At 43.6% G+C, this 12,624-nt stretch overlaps 1 protein-coding gene across 5 annotated transcripts in view; it reads left to right on the plus strand.

The window, feature by feature from the left end:
* The window catches only part of LOC108699920 (disabled homolog 2-interacting protein), a 254,554-nt gene that overhangs the window by 131,375 nt on the left and 110,555 nt on the right, over positions 1-12,624 (plus strand). For all 5 annotated transcript variants that reach the window (XM_041575181.1, XM_041575183.1, XM_041575182.1 and 2 more), the window contains exon 3: positions 11,940-12,058. In XM_041575181.1, the coding sequence (XP_041431115.1) occupies positions 11,940-12,058 (119 nt within the window). The remainder of the gene's footprint in view (positions 1-11,939; positions 12,059-12,624) is intronic.

The raw sequence follows: 12,624 nt of genomic DNA on the forward strand, positions 1-12,624 counted from the left end.
AGGGGTGTACATTCTCTGCCTCATAGCTGTAGTTTGGCCTCTGACTCCTATGACTAGCCGTAAGGGACTGTGCACATGCGCCTGTTTGGTGCAGCGACTGGGCAGGTTGCCTAGGGTCCCTGGCCTTGCACTGCTCAAGCTGTCTGGTTGCAGTGTTCTGTATAACCTCCTATTGCCCTCCTATTGTGTTCTACCCTCTTAACAAAAATGAGCTTAGTATCCCAGAGCTCTTAACTTGATGTCATTGGGGCAAAGCCAGTTGCATGAGGCTGTAAATGGCAGAGGCAATTGCCTCTAAGTAATGACAAGAGTAAAGGTGGCCATAGCTGCACAGATAATAACGTATGAAACAAATTTTCTTACGATATTCGGTGCATGTATGGTGGGAAAAGAGCCGACCAATATTGGCAGAAGACTTGGATATTGGTCGGCTCGTTGATCGGGCTGGACGGAAAATTTTGATTAGGTGCCTTTGAAGGCACCTGAACATCGGCCAATGTTAATAGAATTCTATTGTTTCTACCTGTATATCGGACAATTCAGCTCTACACGTGTGTATTGAAACAAACGATCTTTCTTGGAAAGATCTTTTCCAAGAAACATCGTAATGGTTACGTCTCTGGCCACCTTCACAGTATATCTTTGTTATATCCTTAGTGAAACACTGTCTAACTAAAGAAATTTGTCTTTTGAGCTCCAAATGTGGGTGTCCTACCAATGAGCCAGCATCTGCATAGGAACCTTTGCAGGCATCTTTGGTTCCATATTGAGTATATCAGGTCAGAGTCAGACTTGGCTGGCAGGGCACCGTGAAAAAACTTGGTGGGCCCTAGCTCTTGTCGACCTCACTGGCCGAGACATGCTCCCTAATGTCCATTCACTGTAGTGACGAATAGGTACCAATGGAGGGTTGCTTCTTGGATGGGGAGGCCGGGGGGGGGGGTTTCCGGTGAACGTGGGAAAAAGAGTGCCCCCTAGTGGCTCTCTTCATTAAAGGGGTCAAGTTCAAGCCAGAAGTACACGCATTTGCTGCAAGAGACTGCAGACAAGTGGACACTTAACCGCTGGGGACATGAGAGAGGAGACGAGAGGACTGCGCTGATACTGTTTATCAGGCTGAAGAGCCGCTCAATGCTATTGATTTCTGAGACACAATCAAATTTGACTTGATTTAAGGCAACAGGTGCGCTGAGAGCTCATCAGGGACAAAATAGGTTGTGTCTCCAGCAGCATCACTTTTATCTGGATCACTATTGGTCACTCAAGTCCAAAAGTTGTGGGCGTGGTGAGCCCCATATTTGCAGGATGGGTTCATAGATGTCCCGTCCCTTTTCTGTGACTGACAGTTTTTCCTGCATATAGACGGGCAGACCCTGCTGCCCAGGAATAACATAGCGCCCCCTAGTTCATATACAAATTGTATAACGTTTTTTTCCGCCAATCCCCATATCAAATGCCGAGCGCAAAACATGAAGGTTTTATTGCAGCACTTAGAGGGGTGTGAAATTGAATGCTCACATTACACACAACATTAATAGCAAAGAAAAGCAGATATTAATGGCACCTTGTGAAATACAGCCGCCATTATGTTCCCTGTCCTGCGTGTGTTTACTTTCTGCCTGATATAAATACATCTTGCGGGCGCTGCGCTTAATTCCGGCAGATTATTAAAACCAATTTGTCGACTGTAAAAGTATCAAATATAATGTGTTATTATTATCTCGTGTGCCAACGGCCCCTTCTACACTGGAACCGGGACATTTTATCATCTGACTATTCTGTATCTATAATTATTGCGCAGGACTGATAGAAACTGAGTTTCACTTAGACGCCGAGGGAAAAGAAGTGACAAACTGTATTTAACTTAATTACTGGATATACAGTATTTTAACTTAAACTGCAAGTTTAGTTTCGGGTATAACAAGTAGCATTCAGTCTCTGTATATTACAGCATGAGGGTATAGCTTATTGTGTCCCAGAACATTCCTTCTCTGTATATTTGTATTTATATATATATATATATATATATATATATATATGTAGGGAAGTGTTATTTGCCCTTTCCCTAACTGCATAACCCTGTGACTTTAAATCTGGATCCACCAAAAGCATGGCTGCTGCTTGCACTGCAGTGAGACAGTTTTCAGCCACAGCCTAGCCAATCAGCAAGAAGGATTTGCTTCTGACCTTGTGACCTCTCTGAAAGAAGTTTGGAGCCAAAATGAAAGTGAGGCTTAGGTTAACCAGGAAGAAGAGAAGAGGAAAGCATGGACTAATACACTGAGAGCAGCCTGCAATCTCTCCTTCTCTCTTGTGAGTGTTCCTGCTGATTTAACTGAGTAGGAAGCTAGGGATTTCACCTATAGAATATTTACCCATATAGGGAATCCCATAGCCAGAGCACAGGGAGTTAGTTAACCCTTTCCAGTCAGCCATCATAGTGACTGGAACTAGTGCAGCTGCCTGAGCTATTGCTAGGGAAGTAATCCCTGTAGGATAGATAGGACTTCAGCCCTGTAGTGAGTTGCCAGCGTGTACACTGGATCTGGACTGTGGATTTCCCATCAGCCTCCGTGACACGTGCAGTGGATCCTCAGGAATTTAGGAAGCCTTTCCCTACACCAGCATTCCAAGCACAGTGTGGATTAAAGCTGCCAGACTGCTTCCCTGTATCTGCTCTGCCTCACAGGATCTTTATTCTTTCATTATCACTGGGAGTTGGTGAGACCTTCACTTTACACACCCCGGGGTGCATCAATCTAGTGTTGAAACACATACCTCTTCTATTACTACTTTGGTATATACCCTCAGACCTCTAGTGTGCACACTCACCATTCTTAAAGTGACAGTGGACATTTTCATACCAAGGGTGATACTTATTATATTGTCTTATATTCATCGTATTATTGTTATTTCACTGTTCTTATTGCATTTGCATATATTGCATTTCTAATATTACATATTACTGCATATCTGCCTATTGTGTGGTTTATTGTCTGCTACAATTGGTACCAAAATCACTGCTATTGCAGTTCCCAGGGAGTTGTATGCCACCAATATCGGGTTTTAGCCCTGGGTGGAGGCACTTAACTTATCCAAACCCCGCAAATCTCCCACTTAGCGGAGGCTTGGGATCTATACTGTTAGCGCCACAGTGTGGCCCTGGATATTCCTGCCAAGAAAGGGTTACATTTTGGAGGCACTGCTGAGATTACGATTTGTAGAATTTCAGTCACAATGTCAGCTATTACCCCAGAAGGAGTTAAAATGTGGGCTCTGCAGGAAGGACTTAATTTGCCCTGTGCCTTTGCACTTGATCATATTCCCCTACAGTTACCAAATAATATGCTGGAACAGACACTGTCATCTTACCCAGGCCTGGCTGGTTCTGCTATAGTCACATCATCACTTTCACCTTTACAAGGATTGAAACAAGTGCTGTGTGTAGCTCAGTCTGAGCTTAACAGAGACAGTATACCTGCAATTATCTATCCAAATGGTATTTCTCCAAGGGGATGGCCTGTTATATATCCTCCTACTGTTCCTGCTATGCACCCACAATGCTCTTCCAGTCCCATGTCTGTGCAGCCAGACTCCTGCAGCATACTTATTGAAAATGACACTTCATACATATCACCTCAATATCCTAATTTTGAGTGGCGACCTCCTCCAGCACCTCACCCATTCACTAGCCTAGACACAATTGCACCTATATTTGCTGAAAGCATACAGAAAGTGACTGAAGCTAGTCTACGGTTATGGCAAGAGACTGTCTGGAGTGTAAAGAAGTATTTTTCTGGTACTGAACCAGTACCCAAAGGGGAAGAAGTGTTTACTGACTGGATAGAGTACATCCGCCCATTGTTAGAGGAATGGGAGGGAACTGATAAAATGAAGCAACGCAGACTAATGGAGCTAGTAAGACCCCCTGCTTTGATTTTCTTACAAGCCCATAACACTAAACACCCTGATTGTACTGTTAAAGATTTATTACAAGCTTTGATAACTCGCTATGAGAAATATGAGGATCTTCAACAACGTCTTGCTAAGTTTCAAGCTATGCGACAACTTAAAGGTGAGAGAGCATCTGTCTTCATTAGCAGAGTGTCTAACGAACTGAATTACCTCATATTCAAAAAGATAATTCCTGCAACTCAGGAAGTGTCTCAACTTCACAGGCAAGTAAAGTGGGGATCAGACCCCCATCACCCTGTCAATCTTGCTGTGCAAGCTTACATGAGATACAACCCAGATGCTGTAACAGGGGATCTCTTAAGAACTGCAGAGGAGGAAGAAGCCAGAATAGACTTCTATTATGCATCTTCTACCCAAGCTTCAGATTTAAATCAGAAAGAGAACCCTTCAAAAGCTCCATCCCAGACTGTTCCACAGCCTGCAAAGAGCCAGCCAGCTGGAGCACCATTATTTCCTAAATCCCAGAAATTTTTCTGCGAGCATTGTCGAAAACAAGGCCATGACATCACTAAATGCCCTCGTAAGGTACAAGCTACTCCTGTGCAAAGCCAAGCTGGAGAATGTAACTCAATCAGACATAAGAAACGGAAGCCTAACCACCCAAAACCACTTGTTGGGGTAGGGCGGAAGTGCATCTTCCATCTGACTGTGAATGATGTTCCGACTACTGCATTATTTGACACTGGATCACAGATAACCATCATTGGTCGTCCTTTCTACCAGAAACATTTATCCCACCTACCCTTGACTCCAGCTGATGACATAGAGGTAGTAGGTGTGGGTGCCAAATCTGCTTGTATGGATGGAAAAGTGGAAGTTGATCTCCGAATTCCTGGGATAACTTCTGAAGATGAACCACCTCTCAAAGTGGTTGCTTATATTTGTCCTCCTGCTGCTCATAGGACATCTGCACCACTCATCGTGGGATCTAATGTGAAAGCAGTTGAAGATGCTTTTCTAAAGTTTCTGCAATTACAAGGCACCACTGATGTTTCTTCCTTCCCTGTGTCAGCAGCAGTAAAGAGACTGTGTCAAGCCTTTGTACCCGAATTTTGTCAGGGCCCTGTGTACAGACTAAACGGGCCTGCTATGGAAATTCCAGCTGGGCAAGCACGACTGATAAAGGTTACCAGATCTCTGCCTATGGAATGTGACACCCAAAGCTATTTTCTTCTGGAAACTCCACCTGAACAAGTGGCAAAGCATGGTTGGGAACTAATTCCAGAAAGAAAAGATTGGCGAGAGGGGATGCCCGAGTTTGATTGGGTTGTTCTGCAAAATCACAACCCTTGGCCTATTACAGTAAACGAATTTGATGAAGTTGGAGTGTGTTACTCGGTTCAGGAAGTTACATCTGAATCAGAAGTATGTTCTGCACATATTGAACCAAAAGATGCACCTCTTAATTTTGATTTTGGGGACTCTCCCATGCCGAAAGAAGCCAAAGAACTGCTAATTAAGGAGCTGAACTTCAGAAAAGATGTGTTCTCCACTGATGACATGGATGTTGGATGTGCCAAGAGTGCCTGTCATACCATTCGCTTAGCAGATTCTAAACCTTTCAGGGAGAGATCTAGGAAGCTGCCACCCCGAGACATTGAAGATGTGCGTACATGTCTGAAGAAGATGAAAGATCAGAATATAATCACAGATTCCAGAAGTCCTTATGCTTCCCCTATTGTGGTGGTTCGGAAAAAGGATGGATCTGTTCGTCTGTGTGTCGACTACCGTACATTAAATCGGAGAACCATACCTGACCAATACACTTTGCCCAGGATTGAAGATTCCTTGGAAGCTTTAAGTGGCAGTAAGTGGTTTACAGTGATGGATCTTAGATCTGGATACTATCAAGTACCCATGTCCCCTGAGGATCAAGAGAAAACTGCCTTCATTTGTCCTCTGGGATTTTACCAATTTACCCGAATGCCTCAAGGTATTTGCGGGGCCCCCGCCACATTCCAGAGACTTATGGAAAAAGTATTGGGAGATCTATGCCCCCGAGAGTGTCTTGTATACCTTGATGACATCATTGTGTTCGGAAGTACTCTAGAAGAGCACCATGAAAGACTCATTCGTGTGATTGACAGACTTCAAGAAGAAGGTCTAAAGTTGTCTATTGACAAATGCAAATTTGGCCGTACCTCAGTACACTATGTGGGACATATTGTGTCTGCTGAAGGCGTATCCACTGATCCTGCTAAAATAGAAGCAGTGGTGAATTGGCCACAACCAAACAACCTCACAGAGCTTAGGTCATTCCTAGGGTTTTGTGGCTATTACAGAAGATTTGTGGAGGGATATTCTAAGTTGGCAAAACCCTTACATGCCTTACTGACCCTCACCTCAACTGATGAAAAGGCTGCCAAAAGTTCCAAATTACCCTTTGGGGATAAGTGGACTGATGCCTGTACTGAAGCCTTTGCTGCTTTGAAGAAATGTCTCACAGAAGCTCCTGTGTTGGCTTATGCAGATCCTACAAAGCCCTATATCCTCCATGTGGATGCCAGCTATGACGGCTTGGGAGGAGTTCTTCATCAAGAGTACCCCGGAGGATTGCGTCCAGTGGCATATATCAGCCGAAGTTTGACTCCAAGTGAGAAAAACTATCCAGTGCACAAGTTAGAGTTTCTGGCACTTAAGTGGGCCATTGTTGACAAACTTCATGGATACCTGTATGGAGTACCATTTGAAGTAAGAACTGATAACAACCCTCTAACATATGTTCACACCACAGCCAAACTAGATGCCACAGGCCACAGATGGTTAGCAGCCTTATCCAACTATCAGTTCACACTTAAGTATAAACCAGGTCCCAAGAATGTAGGAGCCGATGCCCTATCTAGAAGACCTGGCCTACCTGCTACTTCTGAGAATGAAGAGTGGAAAGAAATTACACCCTCAGGAGTAAATGCCTTTTGCCTAGCTTCTGCTGTAAACAGAAGGAAACTCAACTTCTCAGACTTAAGATTAGTGGATTCACTGGGTGCCAGACCCAATTGTGTTCCGGATGCTTTCAGCTGCCCTGCAATGCTAGGGATTGATCAGTTGCACCCTTTGAAGAAAAAGGATTTGATCAGAGCCCAGCAAGCTGACCCTATCATTGGACCCCTGAGGAAAGCTGTCCTGCAAAAAGACCAGGAGTACCTTAAGAAGTCTCTGCCTTCTGATAGCACTATCCTTTTGAGAGAATGGGAGAAGTTTCAGATAGACAATGGACTCCTGTATAGGGTACTACTATACCATGATCATCCTGATCGACGTCAATTAGTTCTTCCCAAGAGGTATAGGCAGTTTGTGCTCAGAAACCTGCATGACAAACATGGCCATTTAGGTATCGAGAAAACCTATGGCTTGATTCAAGATAGGTTCTACTGGCCTAAAATGAGAGAAACTGTTACTGATTATTGCAGAAGATGTCTGAGATGTTTGCAAAGAAAGACATTGCCCATAAAAGCTGCACCTCTGGAGCACCTGAAAAGTTCAGGGCCCTTAGACCTTGTCTGCATGGACTTTCTCTGCATTGATCCTGATACTAAAGGTGTTGGAAACATTCTGGTAGTCACTGATCATTATACCCGCTATGCTCAAGCATTTCCTACCAAGGATCAGAAAGCTGCCACTGTTGCTAAAGTCCTTTGGGAAAAGTTCTTTATCCACTATGGATTTCCTGTCCGTCTGCACTCAGATCAAGGACGTGATTTTGAGAGTAAATTGATCAAAGAGCTTCTGCAGCTACTCAATATTAGCAAAAGCAGAACTACACCATATCATCCTCAAGGAGATGCACAACCAGAAAGATTCAACCGCACCTTGCTAAATATGCTTGGTACACTTCCTGTTAAAGAGAAAAGATTCTGGAGTCGCCATGTTAGTACCATGGTTCATGCTTACAACTGCACTCGTCATGAGACTACTGGATATTCTCCCTACTTCCTCATGTTTGGCAGAGAAGCACGACTACCAATAGATCTTTACTTTGGAGTGTCAGTAGATGGTATGGACAGTATCAATCACTCTCAGTATGTTGCTAAATTAAAGGAAGACTTGACTAGAGCCTATCGCCTTGCTGAGGATAATGCTTCCAAAACTAATCAAGGCAACAAGAGAAGATATGATGCCAAAGTACGCCACAATGAACTTGTTCCTGGAGATAGAGTGTTACTGAGAAACCTAGGAAACCAGGCTCAGCATAAACTAGCTGATCGTTGGCGTACAGACTTTTATGTTATAGTTGATAAACTGCCTGGTATCCCTGTCTACCGCATCAAAGGTCCAAGGGGGTATCTAAAAGCCTGGCACAGAAATCATCTCTTACCCATACCTCAGGTATCTGACTCAGAGACTGAAAATCAAACAGACTCTACTGTTAGTGATGATCCCTCTGATGCTGAGAATTCACAAAATGACTTTGATGTTTCAGTAGATTCACCTGCAGCAATTCATGCCGATGATGATGAACAGCCAACAGTTGCACCTACTAACTCACATGATGACCAACCTCCATCTGCAAGGACTTTGAGCCCAGACACCCCAGACTTTGTTCCTGCTACCCATTCTGGACTGAATCAAACTCAAAATTCAGTAAACCCAGCCTCAGGACTGCCTGCTAGGGATGTGCGGAGGGGAGGAAGGATAAGGAGGCCTCCTAGTGCCCTCACCTATGATTCTCTAGGAGTACCTAGCTATACTTCTCAACCTTTTGTTGGATATGCTGTACCTTATCAAAATGGTTTGAATGTGCCTTGTGTTACTGATGTTCAATCTTTGCTAAGAGAAATGCACCAAATGATGAGTAGATTATCTTCTATGATGTCTGTTGCATACTACTAATTTAATTTCTCTTACAGCAACCATTGTGACTTGATAGATCTCAGGAGAGACTATTAGAAGTGGATGTTATTACTGTTTATAACACATTGAATATTGCTTGTTTACAATGTTTGTACCCTTGCTGGGCCAGAAGGGATTTTCCGGGGGGAGAATGTAGGGAAGTGTTATTTGCCCTTTCCCTAACTGCATAACCCTGTGACTTTAAATCTGGATCCACCAAAAGCATGGCTGCTGCTTGCACTGCAGTGAGACAGTTTTCAGCCACAGCCTAGCCAATCAGCAAGAAGGATTTGCTTCTGACCTTGTGACCTCTCTGAAAGAAGTTTGGAGCCAAAATGAAAGTGAGGCTTAGGTTAACCAGGAAGAAGAGAAGAGGAAAGCATGGACTAATACACTGAGAGCAGCCTGCAATCTCTCCTTCTCTCTTGTGAGTGTTCCTGCTGATTTAACTGAGTAGGAAGCTAGGGATTTCACCTATAGAATATTTACCCATATAGGGAATCCCATAGCCAGAGCACAGGGAGTTAGTTAACCCTTTCCAGTCAGCCATCATAGTGACTGGAACTAGTGCAGCTGCCTGCGCTATTGCTAGGGAAGTAATCCCTGTAGGATAGATAGGACTTCAGCCCTGTAGTGAGTTGCCAGCGTGTACACTGGATCTGGACTGTGGATTTCCCATCAGCCTCCGTGACACGTGCAGTGGATCCTCAGGAATTTAGGAAGCCTTTCCCTACACCAGCATTGCAAGCACAGTGTGGATTAAAGCTGCCAGACTGCTTCCCTGTATCTGCTCTGCCTCACAGGATCTTTATTCTTTCATTATCACTGGGAGTTGGTGAGACCTTCACTTTACACACCCCGGGGTGCATCAATCTAGTGTTGAAACACATACCTCTTCTATTACTACTTTGGTATATACCCTCAGACCTCTAGTGTGCACACTCACCATTCTTAAAGTGACAGTGGACATTTTCATACCAAGGGTGATACTTATTATATTGTCTTATATTCATCGTATTATTGTTATTTCACTGTTCTTATTGCATTTGCATATATTGCATTTCTAATATTACATATTACTGCATATCTGCCTATTGTGTGGTTTATTGTCTGCTACAATTGGTACCAAAATCACTGCTATTGCAGTTCCCAGGGAGTTGTATGCCACCAATATCGGGTTTTAGCCCTGGGTGGAGGCACTTAACTTATCCAAACCCCGCAAATCTCCCACTTAGCGGAGGCTTGGGATCTATACTGTTAGCGCCACAGTGTGGCCCTGGATATTCCTGCCAAGAAAGGGTTACATATATATATATATATATATATATATAATGAGCGGAAGAAGCCAGCACAGCTCGTTTATACGGTCTTGTTGCCTGGGTGCTAACAGCAAAATAATAGTGGATATCGGAAGGTAGGCGAGCACACACAGGTCTTAGTAGAAAAACAAATGGTGTTTATTAAACAAAAAAACTAACGTTTCGGCTAGCACTCTAGCCTTTCTCAAAACGTTAGTTTTTTTGTTTAATAAACACCATTTGTTTTTCTACTAAGACCTGTGTGTGCTCGCCTACCTTCCGATATATATATATATATATATATATATATATATATATATATATATATATATATATGGGAGGAGTTGCCATATTGTTTCCCTTAGACTGTATAGTATGAGGATATAGCTTATTGTGGGCCTAGAACATTCCACCTCTGTATATTTGTATTTATATATATATGGGAGGAGTTGCCATATTGTTTCCCTTAGACTGTATAGTATGAGGATATAGCTTATTGTGTGCCCAGAACATTCCTTCTCTGAATATTTGTATTTATATATATATGGGAGGGAGGTGCCATATCGATTCCACTAGACAGTACAGTATGAGAGCAGTGCTAATTATGGGCTCATAACATTCCTTCTCTGTTTATTTGTATTTATACATATGGGAGGAGTTGCCATATTGTTCCGCTTAGACAGTATAGTATAAGGATATAGCTTATTGTATGCCCAGAACATTCCTTCTCTGTATATTTGTATTTATACATATGGGAGGGAGGTGCCATATTGATTCCACTAGACAGTACAGTATGAGAGCAGTGCTAAATATGGGCTCAGAACATTCCTTCTCTGTATATTATGCCCAGAACATTCCTTAGCTGTACAGACAAACAGTTCCCGTTACAAGGTTGCTTTTTGTATTAATGTGCTTAATAATTGGATATTTGTAAAGTATGCTTAGAGCTGGGTGACTGCTCAATATTAAGTAATCACCACATCCTTCATTAAGGCTACAATTGTATTGTCTCAACCATCCGGGGCCCTACTTGCCTCTTGTGCTGCCGGTTACTACCTGACTATTAAATGCTTAGAATAGAATAATGTAATTCACGCATTGACAAGGAAGGTGCATATACTGTTCAGCATCTCTGGGTGCACAAATCATATATCTTAGCAATGGCAGGTTTCCTATGTTTGACCACTAGATGGTGCTATTGGTATTAAGCTCAGGTTTACCTAATGCCTCCATTGAGGCGCTCACTATGGCATCTCCCACTGGATTCTTTTTTAAACCCATTTATTCCATACTTATACTCGTGTTTCTAGATAGGCACACATGTATATCTATAAAGCACCAACATATTCTGCAGTGCTGTACAACAGAAAGTTGTATATATCAAATGCAAAGTAGATTTGTCTCTACCACTATCCCCATGGTATCACTATGGCAGGATGACGATACTGTGAGATAATAGAATATATATATATATATGATGTAGGGAGGTTTGGCCGTGGCAGTGAGAGTGCAAGGCAGTCAGAGTGTCTCGCTTCTGTGAGAGATGCAAGCTGCCTGCTTTGTCACTCTCAGACTGCATTTATATGGGAGCGGATGGTTGCCATGGTAACAGAGGCTTAGGCAAGTCTCAGGCTGGCGTCACTCGCTGGCCTCTTGGAGGTTTTGGAGCAGATGTTCCATGGAATCCTTAGAGCTGAACATTGCTCCTCGTCAGCTGTGAAGGAAGGCGGCAGGAGAGCCCCCCCTAGTTTAGTATAGTCAGGCACTCGTAGTGGGGGGGGGTTGGTTTCTTTCATTCCAGTCTTCTTGTCTCACCCCCCACCTCCATCCCTACAGGGGTTCCTCAGTCGCCGGCTCAAAGGCTCCATCAAACGGACGAAAAGCCAACCCAAGCTCGACCGAAACAGCAGCTTCCGCCATATCATCCCTGGCTTCCGAAGTGTGGACAATGAAAGGTAAGGCATGTTCTCTTCATTATTCCTACACGTATGTGTTGGCACGTGTGTCCCGGAGGTAATATATACAGAACAGTGAAGCAGCACAGATTTTGGATTGGGTGTCTATAAGATGTCTCTCCGTCCCCACAACTGATCTCCATTGCACTCCATGAGATTTCAACCATTTCTGGGAAGGAGGTGTGGTGACGGTGGTCGGTGTCACTTTTTATAAAAGAGCTGAGTCTAAATGGTTTGTGTTTTGGATAGTAGCTAATTACCTTGCCCCCCATGCCCTGCTCCCCTTAGAGCCCATACACAAGAACTTGTCTACCGTGCAAGTGGCAGTTGGTACCATGGGGCAGATTGAAGATATGGCAGAAGGTGCAGAGCGTGGCTCCAAAGTAGCATTACTTACCTTGCCTGTTCTGAATGTTAGGGGGTCCCTGGGGGGGACACCCATACACACCTGAATGTGGGCATGCTACACACACAAGCGGTGGGAGGTGACGCAGGCACTGGTGAATTCCTATGGAGGTGTAACTCTTTGCACAATGCATTTAGGGCAAAGGGAAATAAATAGATAT

This window comes from Xenopus laevis, chromosome 8S (assembly GCF_017654675.1).
Source record: "Xenopus laevis strain J_2021 chromosome 8S, Xenopus_laevis_v10.1, whole genome shotgun sequence".
Taxonomy (NCBI): domain Eukaryota; kingdom Metazoa; phylum Chordata; class Amphibia; order Anura; family Pipidae; genus Xenopus; species Xenopus laevis.